Source organism: Syngnathus typhle, linkage group LG15 (genome assembly GCF_033458585.1).
Source record: "Syngnathus typhle isolate RoL2023-S1 ecotype Sweden linkage group LG15, RoL_Styp_1.0, whole genome shotgun sequence".
NCBI classification, from domain to species: Eukaryota; Metazoa; Chordata; class Actinopteri; order Syngnathiformes; family Syngnathidae; genus Syngnathus; species Syngnathus typhle.
The window spans coordinates 9208062-9231993 of record NC_083752.1 but is presented as its reverse complement, the minus strand read 5'-3'; the positions used below and the strand labels follow the sequence as shown (position 1 = coordinate 9231993).

The window sequence follows — 23932 nt, the reverse complement described above, 5'->3', positions numbered from 1 at the left end:
AAAGATGGCTCAAGGGACAAGACACGTGCAGTTTGTAAATCCTGCCATGCGGTGATCAAATATTCAGTGAGCACAAATCTCGCCGCACGTTTAAAGAAAAAACACGACATCAAAGTTCAGTGTTAAAGTAAGCAATTTGTATACTACAATACTCTTGTAATTTCCTAAATAAAGAGTTTGCAGTACCATGTTGATTTTGCGTATGAATTGTTATAAATCAGGATATTGATCTATATTTTTTATTAAAAAAAAAAAAAAAAAAAAAAAAAAATCGATCGTAGAGCACTATATCGCGATATATCGTGAATGAATCGCAGCAGGCTTTAAGATATCGGCAAATATTGTATCGTAGTTCTTCGTATCGATATTATATCGTATCGTGACAAAACCCGCGATTTACACCCCTAATATATATATATATATATGCATGAACTGCCATGTGGAGCTGCCTAATTAATTTTCACAGTTAACACTACGTTAACGTGACAATAAAGGAATTCAATTCATTTTGAAGGCCGTTTTCAGGCGATACCACTTCCTGTTCTACTTTCGTGTACATATGCCGGTTACATTGATCCAGGGGTCATTGATGATGTAAGTGGGTCGCCTAACAAGAGAAATGAACGATCACATGTTTCTAACCTTTAAGACAACGTAGTATTCCTCAAAATGTTCGTTTACATTCCTTTAGAGGTCCGTTTTCGCGTGTTAGCACAATCGCGAATTGGCATCTTTCCGCTAACTCGTTAGCCTGCCCAGTACTTCTTAACATGTTATACGCACACACATATTTTTATATTTTCAATATTTACATAAACATTTCTGTTATTTATACTATTGATGTATTATTCACATGTTTTAAACAATTATCTAATGTTCTAATAATAAAATATGCACTTAGTTTCATATACATTTATTGACAAAAAAAATGTACAGATGAGAGGGTGACCGTACTTCGCCGATTTCACTAATCGCGGGTGGTTTTTGGAACAAATTATGCACGATAAACGAGGGATTAATGTATTGCGTGTTACACCGGCACCCTCTAGTGACACACAAAAGAATCAATAGCTGAGTAAAGTCCAGTAGCATTTTTTTCAAACTGTTTTCGAATACTAAGTGACAACGGACTCGAGTCCCAAAGTGGGCTGCTCAAGTTCGTCACCAGAGAAAAGAATAGCAGTCCAAACGCGCACACAACACGGAGCGAACAACAGTAAACTTCCTCTTCCTGCCGCTGCTTTCACGCTCCACCCGTCCACACTCACGCAACCATTCGAGCGAGTCGGAGTGAGGGGAAAGAGCGGGTATAATCGGACACGACTTCGGACGGGTGAGAAGCCTTTTCATTCTGCGTGTGTGCCTCTCATGTCATGACATTGACAGCAGAGGCAAACGTTAACTTGACAGTTTGATATGATCCTTAGGCTGCTCGACTCAAATAAAGACGATCATGGGGATTCATGGCACAATATTGCGCACTTCGTCGTTTGCCCTGGCCACACAAAAGAAATGAGGAACAGTCAAGCGGTAAACATGTCAAACAGATTCAAGTGCGATTTCGCCCAAAAACATACGTAAATTCTCAATTCCAGTCTCATTGAAACATTCACGCAACTATATATGGCACTTTCATCTCCTAGTTTTATCATTTAAATTGAATACTATCATGTTGATCCATGAAATGTTTTGATTAGGGGTGTAACGATACATCGATACACATCGATTAATCGATATAATGCTCTACGATTTATTGGCATCGATGCTAAACGTAAACATCGATTTATATCACCGTGTTTGACCTCGGACATTAGACGCGACTTTATTTTGAAATCCAGTTCATTGTTGCTTGCTTCCTCTTTCCGGGAGCAGGGAGCAGTGCGCGGCGTTGTGTTGTGAGCAGAGCAGGCACGTGAAAGGGGAGTCGACAACTAGTACGCGGCTCCTGGGCTGGTGCTATGGCTAGTGTCCAAAAAGACGAGGAAATTTGCTCCCCTTCAGGCTTCGAGTCATTCGTTTGGAAGCACTTTGGATTCCAAAGAAAATATGGCTCAACGGACAAGACACGTACAGTTTGTAAATCCTGCCATGCGGTGATCAAATATTCAGGGAGCACAAATCTCGCCGCACATTTAAAGAAAAAACACGACATCAAAGTTCAGTGTTAAAATAAGCACTTTGTATACTGCAATACTCTTGTAATTTCCTAAATAAAGAGTTTGCAGTACCTTGTTGATTTTGCGTATGAATTGTTATAAATCAGGATATTGTATAGCCTAGTTAAGACCATACCAAAGACTATAAAAATGGGACCCATTGCCTCCCTGCGTGTGTGACGATCATTGGGACTTAAAAAAAAAAAAAGAAAAAAGATTTTTAAAAAAATTAAAAAAATTTTGTACCCATGTATAATGCGCACCCCAGATTTTAGGACAATAAATTAGTTAAATTTTGCGCACTATACACGGAAAAAAACTGTATTTTAACACTGAACTGTGATGATGTGTTTTTTCTTTAAATGTGCGGCGAGATTTGTGGTCCCAATTACCTGTGGTCCCTGAATATTTGATCACCGCATGGCAGGATTTACAAACTGCACGTGTCTTGTCCGTTGAGCCAACTTTTGTTTGGAATCCAAAGTGCTTCCAAACGAATGACTTGAAGCCTAAAGGGGAGCAAATTTCCTCGTCTTTTTGGACACTAGCCATAGCACCAGCCCAGGAGCTGCGTACTAGTTGTCGACTCCCCTTTCACGTGCCTGCTCTGCTCACAACACAACAACGCCACGCACTGCTGCCGGAAAGAGGAAGCAAGCAACAATGAACTGGATTTCAAAATAAAGTCGCGTCTAATGTCCGAGGTCAAACACGGCGATATAAATCGATGTTTACGTTTAGCATCGATGCCAATAAATCGTAGAGCATTATATCGATTAATCGATGTGTATCGATGAATCGTTACACCCCTAATATATATATATATATATACATATATATATTTTTTTTTAACAATTGCTCAACAAACACTTGGTCACGTTTCATTCTGGATGCTGCCGCGACTGCTGTTGGAAGTAGTAACGGCGCGCACGAAACCCCAGGATCCAACGGGGCGAGCAACAGGGCGGCCGCTCAGAGGCGTAGCCAGGAATTTTTCCAGTGGGGGCGCGCACCCACAGGAAAAAAAAAAAATCGAACATCACCCACGCCGTTCGCTGATCGCTAAAACAACATCCGGGTCTGGGAGGCAAACGGTGAATGGATAACATCGCGTTGATAACATCGCGCACATAGAATAGCGCAAGCACATTCGCGCAAGACCGAAAGAAAAAAACGGCATGAAAATGAAGAATCGAAAAAGCTAGATTTTTTTCAACCGGGGCGCCGCCCCGGCTCGGCTACGCCTCTGCGGCCGCTCCCCCAGCCGCAGACCCCTTCCAACTTCATTTTCAGCGCGCGCGCGTGCACACACATTAGTTCCTCTCTTGTTGGAAGGTTTATGAGTCGCACGATTGTTAGCGAGATGACTAATCTGTCATCTTTGGCACACTCACGGATTTTGGTTGGAATGTGAATTCAGTTGAAAAGCATGTGAAAGAAGCGTTGATAATATTGTCGACCATTTCTAGTGCGGTTTCACGACACAGGATTACTTAGCACGTCAAGATCAAACCAAAGAAACTTCCCACGCGTGACTTATCTATTTGCGAACTTGCTCAGCGGTGACTTGGAACTGCAGCACTTGACTGATATTCGCCCTTCTTTCTGTCAAATTCACAATACTTCCCCTTTCCTCTGTTCAACCATTTGTCAGGCCTGTTTACTGCTTGCTGTTTTGAAGCCAATCTGCTGTTAGTAGGTCGCCATGTTCCATGCAAATTGTTGCGGAAACTTTGTTCCTCTGCAGGGGCCATTTCAGTAATTCCAAACGTGCGTTCTTGGTTTCAACACGAGAGCGCCACAAGTTTTTTGCTTCAGAAAAGGTTCCTTCTTTTGGGGTTTAACGTTTGGTTTCAACATGACATTTCGACACCTTTCTTCCACTGTCCGCTGCGAGTCTTGACGCCACGTTGTCCATAGGTCGATGAGCGCACCCTGGGATTGGCTGGCCACCGGTGACGAGGACGGGGTCACATCCCTGGAGTCTGGACTGAACCGCATTCTCATACTTTGTATTTCATTCTATGGCGCCGCGGTCACTGGAATAACATGATCACTTTTTCTGCACGGCAACTACGCGGAGACCCAAGCGCGAGGATCTCGATACTATTTCCAACAAACATGTCGTGTTACTTGTATCTCAAGGTACCATTATATTGATGGTTTCACCATCTTCGCTGGGGATTTTAATCATGCTAATCTGAAGTCTGTTTTTCCGAGGCTTCACCAGCATGTTAGTTTTTCTACACGTGGCGACAGCTTCCTGGACCTGGTCTACTCTTCGCATAAAGGAGCTTTCAAAGCCGCCCCCCTCCCCCATCTTGGCCTTTCTGACCATATCACTGTTATGCTTTTGCCCGCATACAGACAAATGGTGAGAGCATCCAGACCGGTTTGAAAGCGAGTACGGGTGTGGCCTGAGGGTGCCTCTGATGCGCTTCGTGACTGCTTTGGCTCTACTGACTGGGACATGTTTAGGAGGGCTGCCACTTGCGACGATCGGATAGACATTGAGGAGTATACTGACTCTGTTTCCTTCTACATCAGGAAGTGCATTGGTGATGTGACTCACTCAAAATCCATCGTCACTCGGGCTAACCGGAAGCCATGGCTGACGGGGGCTGTCTTCAGGCTGTTGAGGGCCACGGACAAAGCCTTTAGAGCGGGGGATGAGGCTGGCTTGAGGACTGCGAGGGCCGACCTGTCCCGGGGCATCAAAGAAGCAAAGAGGGCGTTCTCTTGCAAAATTACCGCCCACTTCAAGGACAGCAGGGACGCACGGAGCCTTTGGCAGGGCATTCAGACCATCACGGACTACAAGCCTGCACCGCAGAGCTGTGATGGGGACGTCCGTCTGCTCAATGACCTGAACCGCTTCTTTGCTCAGAACAGCACTTGCCCGCTGAAGGCCACTCCCCCTTCACACGAGCTGCCCCTGTGCCTCTCCGCCGACAGCGTGAGGAGGTCGCTTGCCGCTATCAACAGCCGTAAGGCGGCGGACCCTGACAACATCCCGGGTCGAGCGCTGAAGGACTGCGCTGGTGAGCTGACGGATGTCTTCACAGACATCTTTAACACTTCCCTGCAGCAGGCCATCGTCCCGTCGTGTTTCAAAGCTGCCACCATTGTACCTGTGCCGAAGAAACCTGCTCCGTCCTGCTTCAATGACTATCGCCCCGTGGCACTTACACCCATCATCATGAAGTGCTTTGAGCGGCTTGTCATGGAGCACATCTGATCCGTTCTCCCCCTCCACGATAGACCCCTTTCCAGTTTGCGTACCGAGCCAAACGGTCCTCTGAGGATGCCATCTGCTCTGCTCTCCACTCGGCCCTCACCCACCTGGAGAGAAGGGACTCGTATGTGAGATTGCTGTTTGTGGACTTCAGTTCTGCCTTCAACACCATTGTGCCACAACGTCTCATCAGCAAATTTGACAAGCTGGGCCTCAGTACCTATCTCTGCAACTGGCTACTGGACTTCCTCTGTCAGAGGCCACAGGTGGTACGTGTTGGCGACAAGATCTCCGCCAGCATCACGCTGAGCACAGGGGCCCCCCAAGGCTGCGTGCTCAGTCCGCTACTCTTCACCCTCCTGACGCATGACTGCATTGCAACCCACAGCGACAACCACATAGTGAAGTTTGCTGACGACACGACTCTGATGGGTCTCATCACCGAGGGAGACGACTCAGTACAGGCTGGAGGTTGACCTTCTGACCACGTGGTGCAGGGACAACAACCTCCTGCTGCACGTAGACAAGACCAAGGAGGTTGTTGACTTCTGGGTCACACCCAACACCTGCCGCTGACCATCGACGGTGCTGTGGTGGAGAGAGTGAGGAGCGCCAGGTTCCTGGGGGTGCACATCAGTGAGGATTTCTCCTGGTCCACCAACACCGCATTACTGGCGAAGAAGGCCCAGCGCCGCCTGTACTTCCTGCGGAAACTCAGGCGAGCGAGCGCTCCTCCGGCCGTCATGACTACATTTTACCGTGGCACCATTGAGAGCATCCTCTCCAGCTGTATTGCTGTTTGGGGTGGCGGCTGCACTGACTACAACTTGAAGGCCCTGCAGCGCATAGTGAACACGGCTGGTAAGATTATTGGTGCTTCACTCCCCTCCTTGAAAGACATTTACATCTCCCATCTCACCCGCAAGGCGACCACGATTGTGAGTGATGTGAGTCACCCCGCTCACTCTTTGTTTGAGCTTCTGCCCTCTGGGAAGAGGTATAGGAGCCTGCGCTCCCGCACCACCAGACTCAACAGCTTCATACTCCAGGCTGTTAGGATCCTGAACTCGCTTCCCCTTTCTGCGTAGCATCCTGTACTTTTGCGCTACGCTTACTGTCTGCTGTATGCACACTGGCTCCGTTTTGTTCCTCTATTTTATTGTGTTATCTGTTTATTTATTATTTATTCATCATTCTCATTATTTATTGTTTGTGTCTTCTTGTTTTTATATGGTGTTGTTTACTTGTATGTCTATCGTGTAATATGTCTCGTCACCGTGGGATAGAGAAAACGTAATTTCGGTTTCTTTGTGTGTCTTGACATGTGAAGAGATTGACAATAAAGCTGACTTTGACTTTGATTAGCTTTTTTGCATCATAACTTTTTTTCATTGACTGACAAACTCATCTTTTCTCAGGAGCGAGACGATGGGACATGAGTCTCTGGACAATTAATTGAATGCAAACGGGCTGAAGGTAAAGTACGTCTTAAGGGTCTAAATTGTTAACTTGTAATTCTCGACTTTTGGAGCTAGGGCCTCCACTCATCTGGTTTTTCAAATGTCTGTACTTGAATGCGGCTTTCTAGACAATAGAAAACCAAACCGGAGTGGGGCTCCCGTGTGTGTGTTGCAGATTGGTGCGATCATGCAGACAGTCAAGTGCGTGGTGGTGGGCGATGGCGCCGTGGGGAAGACCTGCCTCCTCATCTCCTACACCACTGGAGCCTTTCCCAAAGAGTACATCCCCACCGTTTTTGACAACTACAGCAGCCAGGTGCTTCATTGTCACAGATGGATAGAAATGTCTCGCCAGGATTCCAGCGGCTTCACAGCACTCGCGGCTCAAGCTGAATACCAAAGCAAACATACAAAAGAGAATGATACGTTTCCTTATGTTTGAAAAACATTGCCTTAAGAAATGCCCGCTAGCTTACCAAGGAAAACGCCATTGACATGCTAAGAGTTAGCATTGAGAGTCACCGTTTGAAAACTATTTAGGCGCCGGATCGTTGAGCACAAATACTGGAGCAAGATGTGTTACCGTTTTTTTCCGTGTATAGTGCGCCCCCATGTATAATACGCACCCTAAAAATGGCATGCTGATGCTGGAAAAAAGCCTGTACCCATGTATAATACGCACCCAATTTTTATGAATTTTTTTTTTTTTTTTCTAGTCCCAATGATCGTCACACACGCAGGGAGGCAATGGGTCCCATTTTTATAGTCTTTGGTATGGTCTTAACTAGGCTGGATGTAATTTCTTTTGTTGCCGTTGATTTCTCCGACTGCCCATAAACGCACCACCGCGCTCCGTGTGCGCACGGGAAAGAGGCGTGCGGACGTGAAAAAGGCGGCTCTGTATGGGAGAGACGTTGAAGAGGAATAAAAACACCCTTGGAAACCAAAACTTGGTGATTTCAAGTTTCATTTCGAGGGACATTTGTCACGTCTCGTCCCCAGTTTTGCTATGTGTCTAGGTTGCCATAGTTTCTGTTCGCGTCGCCCCTCTCTTCCTGTGTCACCTCAATCGATGTAACGTGTTTTGTATTTAAGTCCTGTCTGCCCCTCGCTCACCGTCGGATCATTGCATGTTACTGTCATGATGTCTGTTTGCTTTCTGTTCCTGTCTTTGGTAATGTCACCCTGTCTTTTTGTTCCACGACTTTGTCGGTCAGTCCTGTTGTTGGTTTTGTTTTCTAAAAAAAAAAAAAAAAAAAAAAGAAATTTAAAAAAAAAAAATTAAACAATTTTTGTACCCATGTATAATGCGCACCCCAGATTTTAGGACAATAAATTCGTTAAATTTTGCGCACTATACACGGAAAAAAACGGTATTTACATCCCGTTGAGTTTTAATAAAGAGCAATTTCCTGAGTGTTTTTTTTCTGAAAAGAATTAAACTTAAAGCACCACTGTACTCACTGTGTACTGGCGGTGCATTCAGGTGACAGTGGATGGCAGGATCATCAGCCTAAACCTGTGGGACACGGCGGGCCAGGAGGAGTACGACCGCCTGAGGACGTTGTCTTACCCGCAGACCAACATCTTCATCATTTGCTTCTCCATCTCAAGCCCAGCCTCCTATGAGAATGTCAAACACAAATGGCACCCCGAGGTGAGAAGTCCCGTCCGTTATGATTGGAAGCTCTTGCTTTTACCTCGTCTCGCCGCTTCCTTAGGTGTCACACCACTGTCCTGGCGTGCCCGTCATCCTGGTGGGCACCAAGAGCGACCTCCGAAACAACGCCGACACCCAGAGGAAGCTGAAGGAGCAGGATCAGGCACCCGTCACTCATCACCAGGGTGTCACGCTGGCTCGCCAGATCCAAGCCGTGCGCTACCTGGAGTGCTCCGCCCTCAACCAGGACGGCATCAAGGACGTGTTCGCTGAGGCCGTCAGGGCCTTCCTCAACCCAGAGCCTGCCGTCACCAAGAAGCTTTGTGCCCTGCTCTGAGAACAAAACAAAGAAAGAAAAAAACAGGGCTCAGTCGAGCTTGAGAGTTGATTTGATCTTTTAAAAAATGTGATAATTTTTTTTTTTTTAAAGGGGGATCTTACTCACCTCCAGTGATGGGAGCACAACTGTCTAAAAGCAGCTTTTTGATTCTAAGTTCCAGGTGGGGAGGTTGAAAAGAAGTTTACAACAGTAAAGCCCCCATTGAAAAAAATGGCGAGAGGAAAAAAAAAAAAAAAAAAAAGAAATCGGCCACAAAGAGGGTGAAAAATGTGAAGAAAATGTCATCAAAGTCTAAATGAAGTTTAAATGAAATGTTCTTGGTGCCACATCAAATAGAGTCTCTCGGATAGGGCAAAAATCAGAAGCTATCCGGCAGAGGCCATCGGAGAGTGGAGATGGGGTGAATTCTCCTCCGTCCTTCACGCGGCAACTCCTCGGAGGCGGGGCAGCCAGCGCTTCCTCTTCCTCACAGCAGACTCTTTCTTCGTCTTGCTCACGAGGCGTCGTTAGCGGAAGTTACGACCTGCCATACTAATCAAGCTGAGAATGCCCCTGATAATAAATGTTGATTTGATCATCACGCAGGGTTTCCGTCCCTCTTTAAGGTTCACAATAAATCCCAAAAGCAATTGCCGAGCTGTGTGAAATGAGTAAAAGATGTTTTCCAAAGGTGAGGGTCGCGAGTGTGCCAGAGCCTGTACATGTAAAATATGCAACCGATTGCTACAAATGGGGAAGTCAACAGCAAACTTGAAAAGCATGATTTTTTTTTTTTTTTTTACTGATATGGGAATATCGTTTTCATCAAAACATACAGATTAAAAAAGGCTTTCAATACTGTGTACCTCTCTGGTCTGCCGCTACCTTCAAAACTTTGCCTGCTCTTCTCTTCTCTTCTCCCTTTGCGACAAAAGCATCCATGAAATGGAATGTGGATATCATTTGTTCTTTTTGGACAGATTTACAAACAACCGCTGCCTATTTCTCACCTGCCTCTTTCCAGGTCTTGCACCCTGCGTGTCCCTCGTCTCTCCATCCTGCTCTCTCCGTGCAACTATCTCCTTCTTTAAGTATTTCAATGTTTCGTAAGGGAGTCGTTAAAAACCTTCAAAAGAAGACATCAAACAAACGAGGCCTCCGAATGTCCTACACTAGAAGCTGCCCGTCCATGTGTGGTGGGCCAGAGCAGATTTTAAAGGTTCAATAAACGTTCTTGCTTGTCATGGTCTCCTGATTGTTCTCACCTGTTTCCTCTTGCCTTTTCTCGTTTTCCTCTCCCTCTATCCGTATCTTGCCCTCTGAGCCAATACAAAGCCATGGAGAGTCAACAACAACAAGAAGACAACAAAGAAGCAAAGTCATTATCGTGTCCTCGTTGGTGCGAGGATGAGTTAGACCAGTGCTTCTCAATTATTTTCTGTTACGCCCCCCCCCTAGCAAGAAGAAAACTATTCGCGCCCCCCCCTCCCCACCGTGACTATCCTAACTTGTCTTGTAAGTCGTAAAATGTTGCACTGTCGCAAACGTGACAGAAGTAACAATGAGAGCGCCACTGCCCCCTGCTGTAGTAAAGGCGCAATTACACTTTATTCTAGTACTGCCAAAAAAAAAGCCTGTTCCCCAGGGTCACACGCGCCCCCCCAGGTATAGCACTGCGCCCCCCAAGGGGGGCGCGCCCCACTATTTGAGAAGCACTGAGTTAGACCCACATTTAGCTCGAGCTGTTGCTGCAATGAAAAGCACCTTGGTAGCATGGACACAGACCGCGTATAAAAACACAGCCACCGAGCTTGGCTTGAAATACTTCATAGTGTCATTATATATCGTATCAGATTCACTGGGCAACATCCTTAATTTTCAGTTGGCTCGGGCTAGCTATTAGCGCCTCAGCTTATCCGCACACTCACTGCGAATGCCTCCTTGGCTAATTTTAAGTCAAAATTGTTGCTATACATGTCAACTAAACTAAAGACGCAACTTGCGATGATGTTTTTGGGTGTGCAGTTGTAAAGTGGGTTCCATAGTTGTCAGTATCGTTTGTCTTCGGGCAGCACGGTCACCATTACAGATTCTTTACCAAAGTCCAAGATCGACGTAGTGTGGAAGGCCATGTTGGAGAACACCACTAGGTACTCGAAGAGAGCAAACAGCGTGTAGACTGGGGACAGAGAATCACACAATGACAAGATGTCGCAATTGCTCGCTTTCTGCCACGCTAGGCTTTGAAAAGTGACGTTTGCCAATATTGCGCGACAGCACCGTCAAACATACAAGTTTGGCCCACGTCTTGAAAAGCCAGAGTGGCTAGGCTCACCTCCGGCCTCGCAGTGCTTGTTGTGGCGTCTGAAGAAGTAGGCGGCAACCACACAGCAGCCCAAGTTGCAGAGGAGAAGGTGCACCTTCCACTTGTACGAAATCATCTCCTGGCAAGGAAACAACTACTTGGCTCATCGCCAAAGCATGGAAGAAAGACGCCGCTCCCCCTTATTGAGGAAAACGTACCTGTTTGTTCACACAGTGACTCTTGATCACGTACCACAACCTGCACGAGATCAGCATGTAGAGTTGTGAGCTCACAATGAATGTGAGGAAGCCCCCTTTGTGAACAGCTGCAGAGAGAAAATCCAGACGTAATGCACACACACTGTGTGTGTGTGGGGGGGGTTGTCTTTCATCAGGAATTCAGCAGTCCTAAAGAAGTCTGAAAAGTCGCGACAAAAGCTGCGCTTTTCGATTCTGCTCCGAGGCTGTAAGCGGAAGAAGTGCATAACACCAGGGATGCACTTTGAACAACAGGAGTTAAAAACAAAAAATCATTAATCATCCTGTTAATCGAGCACCTTCAGGCCTTTTCGCACTGAATTTAAGCTATTTATCGTGCGTGTGTGCTAAAAGATATTTTGCTCACTGTAGATCTCTGTGGACGCCACATAGGTGAGCAGCAGGAGGGCGCAGTTTTCAGTCAGGTTGCACGCCAGCGCCAGCCAGCTCAGGAGCAGCTCTGGAAGCTTGCTGGCGAAACGGCCGCGGTAGAAATTGAAATAGGTGGCGGCCAACAGGAAGCGCGGCGCCGAATGCATTCCAATGCAGAAGCGCCAGATGTAGAGCTCTGGCACGCGACTGATGGCGGCGCTGATCGATGGGAGGTAGTTGGACACCTGAAACGAGTCAACGGTTAACAGTTCGGGGAACACTCAGCACTAGGGGTGTAAATCGCGGGTTTTGTCACGATACGATATATCGATACAAATAACTACGATACGATATTTGCCGATATCTTAAAGCCTGCTGCGATTCATTCACGATATATCATGATATAGTGCTCTACGATCGATATATATATTTTTTTTAAATAAAAAATATAGAACAATATTCTGATTTATAACAATTCATACGCAAAATCAACAAGGGACTGCAAACTCTTTATTTAGGAAATTACAAGAGTATTGTAGTATACAATGTGCTTATTTTGACACTGAACTTTGATGTCGTGTTTTTTCTTTAAATGTGCGGCGAGATTTGTGGTCCCTGAATATTTGATCACCGCATGGCAGGATTTACAAACTGCACGTGTCTTGTCTGTTGAGCCATCTTTTCTTTGGAATCCAAAGTGCTTCCAAACGAATGACTTGAAGTCTAAAGGGGAGCAAATTTCCTCGTCTTTTTGGACACTAGCCATAGCACCAGCCCAGGAGCTGCGTACTAGTTGTCGACTCCCCTTTCACGTGCCTGCTCTGCTCACAACACAACAATGCCGCGCACTGCTGCCGGAAAGAGGAAGCAAGCAACAATGAACTGGATTTCAAAATAAAGTCGCGTCTGATGTCCGAGGCCAAACACGGCGATATAAATCGATGTTTACGTTTAGCATCGATGCCAATAAATCGTAGAGCATTATATCGATTAATCGCTGTGTATCGATGAATCGTTACACCCCTACTCAGCACACAACGGGACCGGCGGTGGCTTTGGCGGGGACTTACATGACAATGTGTGTAGTTGGCATCTTCAAAGTGGTATACGATAGAAATGAAGAGGGACACAATGAGGCCCGTCACAGGAAGAAGAAGCATCCCTGTGACAAAGATGGTGAAGCGAAGTTGGAAGAGGGGGCGATCCCGGTCCACGCTGTTGTATGGCAGGTGGAGCATCCTGAATAGTGGAAGAAGACAGAAAGCGGCTCACGTTTTAAGCGCACTCTCACACTCATCCAACCCCCAGTTCGGGCTCTGCTCTTGCACCGGAAGTCACTGTAGTCAGGGCTCGACCCCTAGTTAGCATAAAAATGGCACAGTGCATATTCCTATGTTCTCTTTTGACCACCACGTCCCTCTCATATTTCCAACATACATTTTTTTTGTGTGTTTTTTAACTAACTTCATACGATTAGACTGCCTTCAAATGTATTTTTACATAGAATAAGCGTTAATTGAAGTCGACAAGGCCACAAGAGCAAACTGTTAAATGACATCAGTGTTCGTCGTTCTTTACATGCCTAATCCGGTCATCTGTGTAATGAGCTACAATGATTTGGTCATCGTGTGCCATAATGCACCTTTCCGTGACGTGACTAGCTGTGGTCTCGCATCACTACAGAGCGTAAAAAAACACACACATTGAAATGTCAAACCTTTACTGCTCTCTTGGCTTGTTTTCTCAGGTCATTCCACTGCGTTTAGCCCCCGACTGAAAGCCCTGTTAGCTCTGGTTAGCTCTGCAGCTAACGTGGCTTCGAAGAAGAGCTATCCCCTATACGAAATGTAGTTGTAACATCCAATTTAAAATAGCATTCACAACATTTTTGGACGCCTGCTCAGCTTTTGTGGCTACTTGACTATCAATGAATAGTTCAACACTATTCCGCTACCGGGTGTCGAAAGTTACGATTCTAAACAGTGTCACTAAGAATCAATTCCGGGTTGAAGATGTAATACAAGCAAAGTAACGGATGTATTGAACTCCTTTCACAATAAACACACATTAACTATTAAAAGTTCCAAAACGCTTTACAATAGATGCATGACACTGCACGGAAAGCAGTTTAAAATGGTACAGCTTTTGGAAAAAAAAAGAAGTCAATTAGAGCCGTCAAAACTGGAGGCCGTTAGCGAGACCTAAAACTTTCAAACTACTTTGTTCCCAGGTTACATGACCACCTTTCTAAAATCTTGCATTCCCCCAAAAAATCATCTGTAGTCGTCGTCATTTAGTTCATCACATCAAAATGCCTCTGCGTTATTCAAGAAAGAAAAGTGAAAGGGGGATATTTGACACGAATAATGGAGTAGTTTGTGACATCCCTCACACAATTGACCATTGGGTGTCAGCGTATGTGTGAGAGAGAGCGAAACAAAGTCCTTTTGTATGCCTCATTTCCTTCCATCAGTTCCTTCACTTTTTGTTTTCCTTTATCGACAGTAAGGTACAACCAAAATCTGTTTGATTCTGGTTGGAGGGAAATAAAATTATTACAATGAGGAAATATACTTTTAACCTTCAATCACTTGTTGCCATCCCACTATATTTTTTGGATAAATAAGACAAACGTAATCACCCAAACAGAACCCGAAAATGCGCAAATTATAATTGCCATTTTCTAACCATAAATCTGCGAGTGCAAAACACACAGCTAACATTCAGCACGAATCAATGAAGTCTTTATGATTGTAACACCCAACCGCCCACACACGCATACACACACGCACTCACACACACACGCTCAGACCTCTGTCATTGGGTCAGTGTAAGAGTGGTCTGACAATGAGCACACAGTCAAACATCATGATGACCTTCACGTCGCCTCGCCACGGTCTAACTCCTCAGACCTTTGTCACCGTGTTCCTCCTTCTCTCAGGTGAGATGTCAAAATCATGAGATTCATCGCTGTCGACATCAACAAAGGCATGAAGTGATAAGATTTGAAGAAACTCTTTGTCTCCATGGCATCGGGACGTTGCCTTACTCATTGGGGTAGGAACTTTTTTTTTTTGCATGCATAGCAGCAGAGCAGTGGTCAGTGCGCTTGGGACAAGTGCTTTAGAAAATGGATGGCTGGATGTTTTCATCCATCAGTCAATATCCGAAGAGTAATCCGGCAGCGTATTGTCTCCTAAATTCACGTTTGCATCTCATAGCAGGTGCCATTGTTCCCATTTGCTGTTACAAAGTAAGCGAAGGCGGCGTGGGCTCACTGTCCTGCCAGTACTCGGTGAAGCGATTCGGCCTGAGTCGGGTGTGCTGGGGCCGGGGCTGCGGAACCCTCTGGTGCAGCAACACCCTAATCCAGACCGACGAGAACGGTGTCATCTTCAAGGTGAAGGCCTGAGGCACTTTTACATGGAGCCCGGCGGTATCGTCAAAGCGCTTGTGACCCCGCCGCAGGCGGATGAGCGCTACCGGCTGACGGGAGACATCCTGGAAGGACAAATGGACTTGGACATCGCTGACGTGAGGCGGAGCGACAGCGGGCCGTACTGCTGCAGGGTGGACATTGACGGGCTGTTCAATGACAAGAAGGTGATCATGAACCTGCGGGTGGTCAAAGGTTCGTTGCTCAAACGCATCAGTTTGCTCATTTATTTCGAGCAGCAGGCAGACACAGAAAACATGCCGGACCCCGGGACCGCTTTACCTGCAGCGCTGTCTTGCTTTGTTTGGTTTGTATCCCTGTCAGCTTCAATCAACAGTCCTACAACAACAAGCGCAACAACAACAACAACAAGCACAACAATACAAGTCACAGAGGCGTCGACGACTTCTGGAGGTCAGACAATCCTCAACGACACATCTTGCAAAATAATAATAGGGATAGTACAAAACCTTGCGGGAGACCAAAGTGGATTTTGATGGAATCAGTCCAATTGGCAGTTCATCGTTGAAATAAGTGTCTTGATCTATTTGATAACTCTTAATCGCTTTGTCTTGGCAGTTAATGGGAACACGCTGCCTCTGTCGCCTCAGCTGGACCTTGTCAAGGGGAACTCGACAAAGCTGCACTCCACCACAATCACTGTGAGTAACATGACATATTGCGTTTTGAAAACCAATACGAAGCATTCTTTCGAACAGAAACGGTGGATAAGTCAAACAGCTCGGCGAAGATTGTTAGATCAAGGAATTTGTTCCAAACACAAAACTAGCTTTCTAAAATTGATCAGTAGCTAGCTTAGATACTTTGCAGCCAGTTAAACCAAATAGATACGGAAAGTAGTTTTTCCCAAAAGTAACTTGCTCCGGCAGATAAAGCACACAGCCAGTTAGGAAAAGGTGTTAGCTTAACTCGAGCTAAGTTAAGTAGCTAAGTTAAGGCTAAGATGGACTTGAGTAGCTTACAAGTCAAACTTGTTGTCTTTCAGGCGGTCAAGCCCGCTGCGTCACTCTCCCTTCACATCAACGTTCCTGTCCTGTTGCTCTCCCTCAGCGTGCTGACAACGCTGGCGGCCATTTTTTTGTACCTGGCCTTCAAGCGTACGTCTTCGTCCTCATTGCCGGCATTAATATGAAGTCTGTCAACTGGAATGTTGTCGTTGTCAATCACTCTCACACTCTTTCTTCCTCACACACTCTCTTGCACTCTCCCTCACTCACTCTCTCTCGCTTTCTCGTACAGGTGGTTCTTCCGCGGCGGTGTTAAGGCGCGGCTGGTGAGCACGTCGTTCTTTTCAAACTCTCTCTATTCAACTGAGTATTTTCAAGGCCAAATATCTTGACGAGAGCCTTTTCACATATTGGGAATAGCAGATTAATCCTGTTTGCTACGGGTATTCCCGCAAGCCATCATTTGCTCAAATGAGGCCGCCGTTTAAGGGTTTTGATTCATTTTGGTCGAAAATGAAAATTGACCACAAATGGAAAGTAGTTTGAAGAGACCTTGATCATGGTATAATTCTCTCTTCCAGTTTTTCAAGCGAGGAACCACCTCACATCATCTACGAGATCAGGTTGAGAAGACCAGTTCAAGAGAATATCTACACTCTTGACTAGATTCAACCACGTCAGGTCAACTGGACTGAAATTTAACAACTTTCTCCATCGTGTTTTGACAATCTGATTTATGACTTTTTTTTCTTTTTATTTGTAATTGCGTCGACCAAATGATGTGGTTCTTGTTCTTAAACTGTGAATGAAGGTACTTTTGCTGAGATGCTGCTGGTTTTAAATTCGACATCAGGTTTGAAAAAGATGAGAACGATAGATTCATGTTTCGAGGATGCAACTTGCTTAACAACTTTAACACTACAAATATTTTTTTTAAAAGGACATTTTAGAGAAACCTACAAGGCATGATCATCATAAGTGACGATGGCTCACATTTGTTCAGCTTGTGTGCTCAGCGTCTTCATTAAGATGACAGCCTGCAGTTCATTGCCTTCAAGTCCGGAACTCGGTGTGTATGTTTCGTGTATATTGTCGTTCGCCTCAGGAGGACAAACTTCAATGCACGTCACCTCCTCACATACACACAGAAATTAGTTTTCTATCTGGGAAAATATGGACTCGCTATTCCAGATGGAGTGCATTTGCGTGAGTGGTGCCAATTCTTTTCAGTAAAAACATACATCAGTGACGTTTGAACGGATCTTTCTTCCCCGCTTCTCTTGTAGAACTGTGTAGAGTAGTGGTCCCCAACTACCGGTCCGTGGTCCGGTCTTCTTGCTAGGGGGGGGGGCGTAACAGAAAATAATTGAGAAGCACTGGATTAATGAAAGATGTTTATCTTATGAGATCACATCAAACGGCAAACATTCTGACCAAATATATCATCTTGAAGAATCGGTGAAAGCATACATCCAAATAAAGTAATCAAAACAGCAACACGGTGAGGGGTATCTGAAAATCAGAGCAGAGTTTTAACTCGCAAACACCTGGTAACAGAGGTGAGGAAACGGGAAACACCTCCTTAAAGTAAGCCTTAAGAACTTTACAGGTTAAGATTAGTCGCAAATAGGTGGTGCATCAATGTCCTTGAGCATCCAGCATTGTTTGAAAATGAGAATGGTCGCTAGTTTCAATCCCTGCTATGTGTACAAATCATATTCAAAATGCATTTTTTTACAATAAACTTGAGAGCCTCCCGTTCATTTTCAGTGGGAACAGTGTTGTTGGTCTCCCTTTTTTGCTAGTGCGTCATAGTCTGGAGTAAAATTTGTTGTGGCAATTCTTAGGCGAGATCCGAGGTGTTGGTCCGTTTACCTTGATCTGTGACGGGTTGATGTTGATGTGGCTGAACGTCACGTCGCGTACGTCGAGCCAAATTGTCCACTCTTTTTTAACATTCGGCACTCACTTCTTTTTTTCGGGCCACTCATTTTAATGGAAGGATTCCAGGGGAAGGTTTGTGGGTGGCTTTAGCGCAAAACTGCATCTGAAAGCTCAGCGCGCGAATTATGAGAATGCTGTCGTCAAAACCCACGCTCTAAATTCGGGACTGATACGAATAGAGCGAGAGTGCGCCAAGTCCGTACTACGGAGTACGTACACGCACTTGTGAGTGTGCACCGAGCTTTCTGACACGGCTTCCGGTAGTAAATGCGCAGGCGAGCGCTTCGCCATCTACTGGGAAAACGCAGTCATTGCAGGCAAAATGACCAAAAAAAAAAAAAGTTTAATAATACAATTTGTTCAGGGTTGGCGGGCCGGATTAAACGGTCCCGTGGGCCGGATGTGGCCCGCGGGCCGTAGTTTGCCCACCCCTGGATTAGAACATATGGTCAAGGTGTAATGTTTACTACATTCATTATACTTACTTTTGTTTTGTAATTAAATAGTTCAGTAATGCACTTTAAAGTTAATGGTATTACAAAAAAAGAAAGAATATTCGTTTTTCTTTACTTACTTATATGAGAAAAAATATAGGAATTTGATAAAGTTCAGTGTTAAAATAAGCACTTTGTATACTACAATACTCTTGTAATTTCCTAAATAAAGAGTTTGCAGTACCTTGTTGATTTTGCGTATGAATTGTTATAAATCAGGATATTGTTCTATATCGATCGTAGAGCACTATATCGTGATGTATCGTGAATGAATCACAGCAGGCTTTAAGATATCGGCAAATATCGTATCGTGATTCTTTGTATCGATATGATATCGTATCGTGACAAAACCCGCGATTTACACCCCTCCTGTATATATATTATACACATACAGTATATTTACCTTGATTTGACAAAGTGTGTTAGACCAGGGGCATTCCTTTAATGGGGCTTTTAGTCAGTGTTATAGGTTTGCAATTGTTCTATCTCATGGAATCGTGTTTCTCATTCAAAATATTTTTGAGGGATTCAACAAAGCAGAAAGCGCATTCTGATGAAAATGTCTGCATTTTAGAGGTCCCAAACGCAACTGTCCCAAATTTAGCAGCAGCCCTGGAAGACTTGGGGGGGAAGAAATTGCCCCAGATAGCAGTTCGACCAAGTCACGAAATTTGCTGGAGTCGCATTATAAAGTCTCAAGAAGCCAAGTTTGGCTAGATACGGCCACCGAACTGCAGAGGAAGACTTTGATGGTCATTTGAAGTCTGCAAACTAATGCACAAGGGCCCGTTGGCTGCTGCTTTCAGCTCTGAGGTTTCCCTCTCGACGTTTGTGCTCAGTGAAGATATGGAACCATCAGAGGGAGGGCCGACTTCCCGACGAGCACATGTCATGGAGCGAAGCCGTGCTGGGCAGTCGGTCCGATTGGAGGGGCGAAGAACCACTGGGGGAGGAGTAGTGCTTGGGGAAGGAGCTCGGCTCAAACATGGATGGTGCGGGCGAGGAGGAGCCGCAAGCAGGTGAGGAGTAGGAGGAGGAGCAAGCCGAGGAGGAGGAGGGAGGTGCGGCGATGGCGGGAGGCGAGGCGATGACGGGAGGCCCAGCGACGGGCGTCCGGTCCCGGTGCCTCTGGTGGATCTTGGTGTGGCGCTTGCGCTCATCGCTCCGGGCGAACTTACGTCCGCACTCGGCACAAGCGAAGGGTTTCTCGCCTGTGTGGGTGCGAATGTGAGTGGTCAGGTGGTCGCTGCGGCTGAAGCTGCGCATGCAGATACGGCACTGGAAGGGTTTCTGGCCCGTGTGCACGCGCACGTGGCGGGTCAGCTCATCCGAGCGGGAGAAGCGGCGCTCGCAATCGTTCGCCGGGCACATATAGGGACGCTCCTGAGTGGACGCTTTGCCCACAATCCTCCGCCTGCAGGTGGCAAGGGGCTGGTCGGGGAGTTGTGAGGAGGAAAAGGCCTTGATGGTGGAGAGTGGCGTGAGTGGCGGCTGTGGGGGATTCCCACCTTGCGACATGGCGGCCTTCCGCTCCCGCTTTGAGAGCTGGGCGTCCTGCGATTGTGGCAGGATGTAGTCTGGGAGCACGGGAAGCCTCTGAGCGGGGTAGGCTGGAGGCGGCCCCTGCGACAGGTAGGGGGCCGGCTGAGGGTCCATAGCGGCGGTGGTAACCGTCGGCGCCACTGAGAAGATGGAGCCGACATCGGTGGAGACGCAGCTGAACCTCGGCTGGCCAGGCGTCGGCGTCACGGACGGAGAGGAGGAGGGAGCCGAAGGAGCCGCGACGCTGACCAAACTGCTAAAGATGCTAAGGAGAGGCTCTGGCCACATGTTGCCCCCGCCGCCGGTCGTGGATGACGGCTCGAAGGTGAAACGGCCGCTGTATGCCAAAGAGGGGACGCGAGGGGTCAGTGGGGGGTGGTTCTGCAGATCGGCCAGTTCTGACAGAAGGTCTGAAACACATGAGAGAATATCACAACACTGGAGTTGGCGAGACGACGCCAGAAGCTCCAGCACGAGTGTGCTCGTTACTCTTCGCCAGGTGTGGGCAAACTACGGCCCGCGGGCCACATCCGGCCCACGGGACCGTTTAATCCGGCCCGCCAACCCTGAACAAATTGTATTATTAAACTTTTTTTTTTTGGTCATTTTGCCTGCAATGACTGCGTCTTCCCAGTAGATGGCGAAGCGCTCGCCTGCGCATTTACTACCGGAAGCCGTGTCAGAAAGCTCGGTGCACACTCACAAGTGCGTGTACGTACTCCGTAGTACGGACTTGGCGCACTCTCGCTCTATTCGTATCAGTCTCGAATTTAGAGCGTGGGCTTTGACGTCAGCATTCTTATAATTCGCGCGCTGAGCTTTCAGATGCAGTTTTGCGCTAAAGCCACCCACAAACCTTCCCCTGGAATCCTTCCATTAAAATGAGTGGCCCGAAAAAAAGAAGTGAGTGCCGAATGTTAAAAAAGAGTGGACGATTTGGCTCGACGTACGCGACGTGACGTTCAGCCACATCAACATCAACCCGTCACAGATCAAGGTAAACGGACCAACACCTCGGATCTCGCCTAAGAATTGCCACAACAAATTTTACTCCAGACTATGACGCACTAGCAAAAAAGGGAGACCAACAACACTGTTCCCACTGAAAATGAACGGGAGGCTCTCAAGTTTATTGTAAAAAAATGCATTTTGAATATGATTTGTACACATAGCAGGGATTGAAACTAGCGACCATTCTCATTTTCAAACAATGCAGGATGCTCAAGGACATTGATGCACCACCTATTTGCGACTAATCTTAACCTGTAAAGTTCTTAAGGCTTACTTTAAGGAGGTGTTTCCCGTTTCCTCACCTCTGTTACCAGGTGTTTGCGAGTTAAAACTCTGCTCTGATTTTCAGATACCCCTCACCGTGTTGCTGTTTTGATTACTTTATTTGGATGTATGCTTTCACCGATTCTTCAAGATGATATATTTGGTCAGAATGTTTGCCGTTTGATGTGATCTCATAAGATAAACATCTTTCATTAATCTGACCTGCAGGCACTGAAGTGATGGAGATTGTTATTCATAATAACAGTGTCGTATTTTATGAGAATCACTGATAGCAGTTTTTTAGTGAATTATTATTTTTTTAATGCTGTTAATAAATGCATTTGTTTTCAAAAAAATTGTTTGGAATATCCATGCTTTACTACCTACTAAAGGCCAAGATCTTTTATGCAATGACCTTTACAGGTCGCTTATATGACTTCACACAACGCCTACGTCCATCTGCTCCTTGTCCGGCCCTCCGGTCCAAATTTAGAACCCAGTTCGGCCCGCGAGTCAAAAAGTTTGCCCACCCCTGCTCTTCGCAGTGAACAGTTGAGGAAAAAGCATCACAACTGTGGTTCCCCTTTCTGCATGTGAGGCCATTACAATGAGGATACAGTCAACCCCTGCCACGAACAGCCCATAAAACATCTTCATATTGGATCTATAAAAAAAGTTGATTTTATTCAACCAGGTAGAAGTTTGCTGAAATATAAAATCAACTGTCAAAAACGAAGAATTTACACAGTGCCCAAACATTTGTATAAGTGTGCTATTTAACATAAGGTACGACTGTGAGTACAATATCGGTTTCTTGACTACCAATGCTAACTCTTATCATGTCAAAGGCACTTTGCATTCAGACAATTTGAAGACAATGTTGCTTGCTTTTAAGTAAAGGTGTAATTATTTGTCTTTTTTGTTGAATATAAATAAACATATATATTTCCCCCACTGAGTCCTTGTTTAATAACCATAGGTTGCCCCTCCAGAATCTGTGAATTATCTTTTTATGCTTGTAAAATTAGTATAGCAGCCTGAATCGAAAGACAGTGATTTACAAAGTGTGGCATGCGCCAGGGCTTTCTCTAGCGGTGTACAAAACAATCGCAGTTCGGTTGCATGGTTACAACGTTTAAATTCAATAATCTAATTGCATTTTAACTTTAAAAATGTTTGTTTTTAGACATTTCGTTTGGGTATTATTATTATTATTATTATTATTATCCATCCATCCATTTTCTGTACCGCTTAGTCCCCACTGGGGTCGCCGGCGTGCTGGAGCCTATCCCAGCCGTCATCGGGCAGTAGGCGGGGGACACCCTGAACTGGTTGCCAGCCAATCGCAGGGCACACAGAGCCAAAAACCATTTGCACTCGCACTGACACCTAGGGACAATTTGGAGTGTTCAATCGGCCTACCAAGCATGTTTTGGGGATGTGGGAGGAAACCGGAGTGCCCGGAGAAAACCCACGCGGGCGGGGAGAACATGCAAACTCCACACAGGGAGGGCCGGAGGTGGAATCAAACCCGCACCCTCCTAACTGTGAGGCGGACGTGCTACCCAAGTGCCCCACCGAGCCTTATTATTATTATTATTATTATTATTATTATTATTATTATTATTATTATTATTATTATTATTATTATTATTATTATTATTCAATTTTTAAGGGCAAATATGACATTGTGTCAGACAAATTGAACAAATGGAACCACCCACCTCCGTAGTCCCCGATTTCACCGCTCAGCAGACCTCCGCCCTCGGCGGTGTTCTGCAGAAGCAGTTGCAGATCCTCCAGCTTTGGGTAGCCTTCCAGCGGGGACAGGACGGTCGGGAAGACGGCCAGCGGCTCGGAGATCTGCAGGGCCGAGAGGAGGAGCTCCGCTTTGGTCGCGGCCATCTCTCTGGGGTTTGACCGCTGCTGGTGGTCCGAGACACCAGCACTCCACTGCTGCCCGGGGACCGCGTGGGGGAACCGCTTTTGCTTCTTATCGGGGCTCGGACCCTCGGAAGAAGCCAACACGAGTTTAGGTCTGGTCCAGGATCCCAATGAGTCCCGGTGAATGGATACGGCGACTATTTTGTGTAACTGAGGGGATGACAGTACTTGTTCCGGTCGGTGTTTACACTTGTTGCGCACGGTGAGTTTTAAACATGAGATCCGACAGGATTCCTTCTTGAGGCTGATCCTTTATAGACTCCTGTCGTGACGTAGTTTGACAAATAAGGCGAGACGGAAGCCCATATATAGGCAAAGCCGGGATTTTCCTGTTAGTCTGCCAGTTGCCTTCCGGGTATGATCTCTTTTTCTTTTTTTTCCTCTTGCAAATGCCAAATAACACTAACTACCAGATTTTCACCCATTTTGTGGGCTACTATAGACACACATTTATATAAACCAAAATGTAATCATATATATCTGACGGCGATGCTGTAGCTAAACTATTGCCAACCGCCATGACCGGAAGTGACGGGACACGTCAACAACTCAAATTTGGCCTACA

At 46.1% G+C, this 23932-nt stretch overlaps 3 protein-coding genes across 18 annotated transcripts; 2 read left to right on the top strand and 1 right to left on the bottom strand.

The window, feature by feature from the left end:
* Positions 1-1130: 1130 nt before the first annotated feature.
* LOC133168196 (rho-related GTP-binding protein RhoG-like) lies at positions 1131-9096 on the top strand. Of its 3 annotated transcripts, none has more exons than XM_061299570.1 (5): positions 1131-1333; positions 6810-6867; positions 7027-7167; positions 8338-8508; positions 8573-9096. In XM_061299570.1, the coding sequence occupies exons 3-5, from the start codon at positions 7039-7041 to the stop codon at positions 8846-8848; spliced, it is 576 nt and encodes a 191-aa protein (XP_061155554.1). In that variant the 5' UTR covers positions 1131-1333; positions 6810-6867; positions 7027-7038; the 3' UTR covers positions 8849-9096. The 3 variants fall into 3 exon arrangements, with proteins under 3 accessions (XP_061155554.1, XP_061155555.1, XP_061155557.1); XM_061299573.1 differs by lacking the exon at positions 1131-1333 and adding an exon at positions 5652-6252; XM_061299571.1 differs by lacking the exon at positions 6810-6867.
* LOC133168191 (post-GPI attachment to proteins factor 2-like) lies at positions 7161-23862 on the bottom strand. 14 transcript variants are annotated; one of them, XM_061299546.1, is made up of 15 exons: positions 23148-23658; positions 17410-17506; positions 12835-13003; positions 11760-12009; positions 11354-11460; positions 11166-11289; positions 10929-11009; positions 10096-10149; positions 9841-9915; positions 9697-9751; positions 8957-9546; positions 8735-8844; positions 8552-8656; positions 8316-8474; positions 7161-7240 (listed from the first exon to the last, which is right to left on the bottom strand). In XM_061299546.1, the coding sequence occupies exons 1-11, from the start codon at positions 23326-23328 to the stop codon at positions 9459-9461; spliced, it is 1281 nt and encodes a 426-aa protein (XP_061155530.1). In that variant the 5' UTR covers positions 23329-23658; the 3' UTR covers positions 7161-7240; positions 8316-8474; positions 8552-8656; positions 8735-8844; positions 8957-9458. The 14 variants fall into 14 exon arrangements, with proteins under 14 accessions (XP_061155530.1, XP_061155537.1, XP_061155536.1 ...); XM_061299553.1 differs by having other exon boundaries at positions 8957-9488; positions 23148-23651; XM_061299552.1 differs by having other exon boundaries at positions 11166-11274; positions 23148-23624.
* On the top strand, positions 15188-16946 carry timd4 (T cell immunoglobulin and mucin domain containing 4). Its single transcript, XM_061299569.1, has 4 exons — positions 15188-15614; positions 15780-15862; positions 16207-16494; positions 16750-16946. Exons 1-3 carry the CDS (start codon positions 15188-15190, stop codon positions 16351-16353), a joined length of 657 nt encoding a protein of 218 aa, XP_061155553.1. The 3' UTR covers positions 16354-16494; positions 16750-16946.
* Positions 23863-23932: the final 70 nt, after the last annotated feature.

What these genes read in the sequence shown, in the direction of transcription:
- LOC133168196 (XM_061299571.1), top strand. Translation starts at nt 7,039, where the DNA reads ATGCAGACAGTCAAGTGCGTGGTGGTGGGCGATGGCGCCGTGGGGAAG. An exon ending in TTGACAACTACAGCAGCCAG is followed by an intron (nt 7,168 to 8,337) that starts GTGCTTCATTGT and finishes CGGTGCATTCAG; the next exon opens with GTGACAGTGGATGGCAGGAT. An exon ending in AACACAAATGGCACCCCGAG is followed by an intron (nt 8,509 to 8,572) that starts GTGAGAAGTCCC and finishes CCGCTTCCTTAG; the next exon opens with GTGTCACACCACTGTCCTGG.
- LOC133168191 (XM_061299546.1), bottom strand. Translation starts at nt 23,328, where the DNA reads ATGGCCGCGACCAAAGCGGAGCTCCTCCTCTCGGCCCTGCAGATCTCC. An exon ending in TCCGTTCAAACGTCACTGAT is followed by an intron (nt 13,004 to 17,409) that starts GTATGTTTTTAC and finishes TCCACTATTCAG; the next exon opens with GATGCTCCACCTGCCATACA. An exon ending in GGTAGCGGCAGACCAGAGAG is followed by an intron (nt 9,547 to 9,696) that starts GTACACAGTATT and finishes TTACATGTACAG; the next exon opens with GCTCTGGCACACTCGCGACC.
- timd4 (XM_061299569.1), top strand. Translation starts at nt 15,188, where the DNA reads ATGGAGCCCGGCGGTATCGTCAAAGCGCTTGTGACCCCGCCGCAGGCG. An exon ending in GGCGTCGACGACTTCTGGAG is followed by an intron (nt 15,615 to 15,779) that starts GTCAGACAATCC and finishes TTGTCTTGGCAG; the next exon opens with TTAATGGGAACACGCTGCCT. An exon ending in TGCACTCCACCACAATCACT is followed by an intron (nt 15,863 to 16,206) that starts GTGAGTAACATG and finishes GTTGTCTTTCAG; the next exon opens with GCGGTCAAGCCCGCTGCGTC.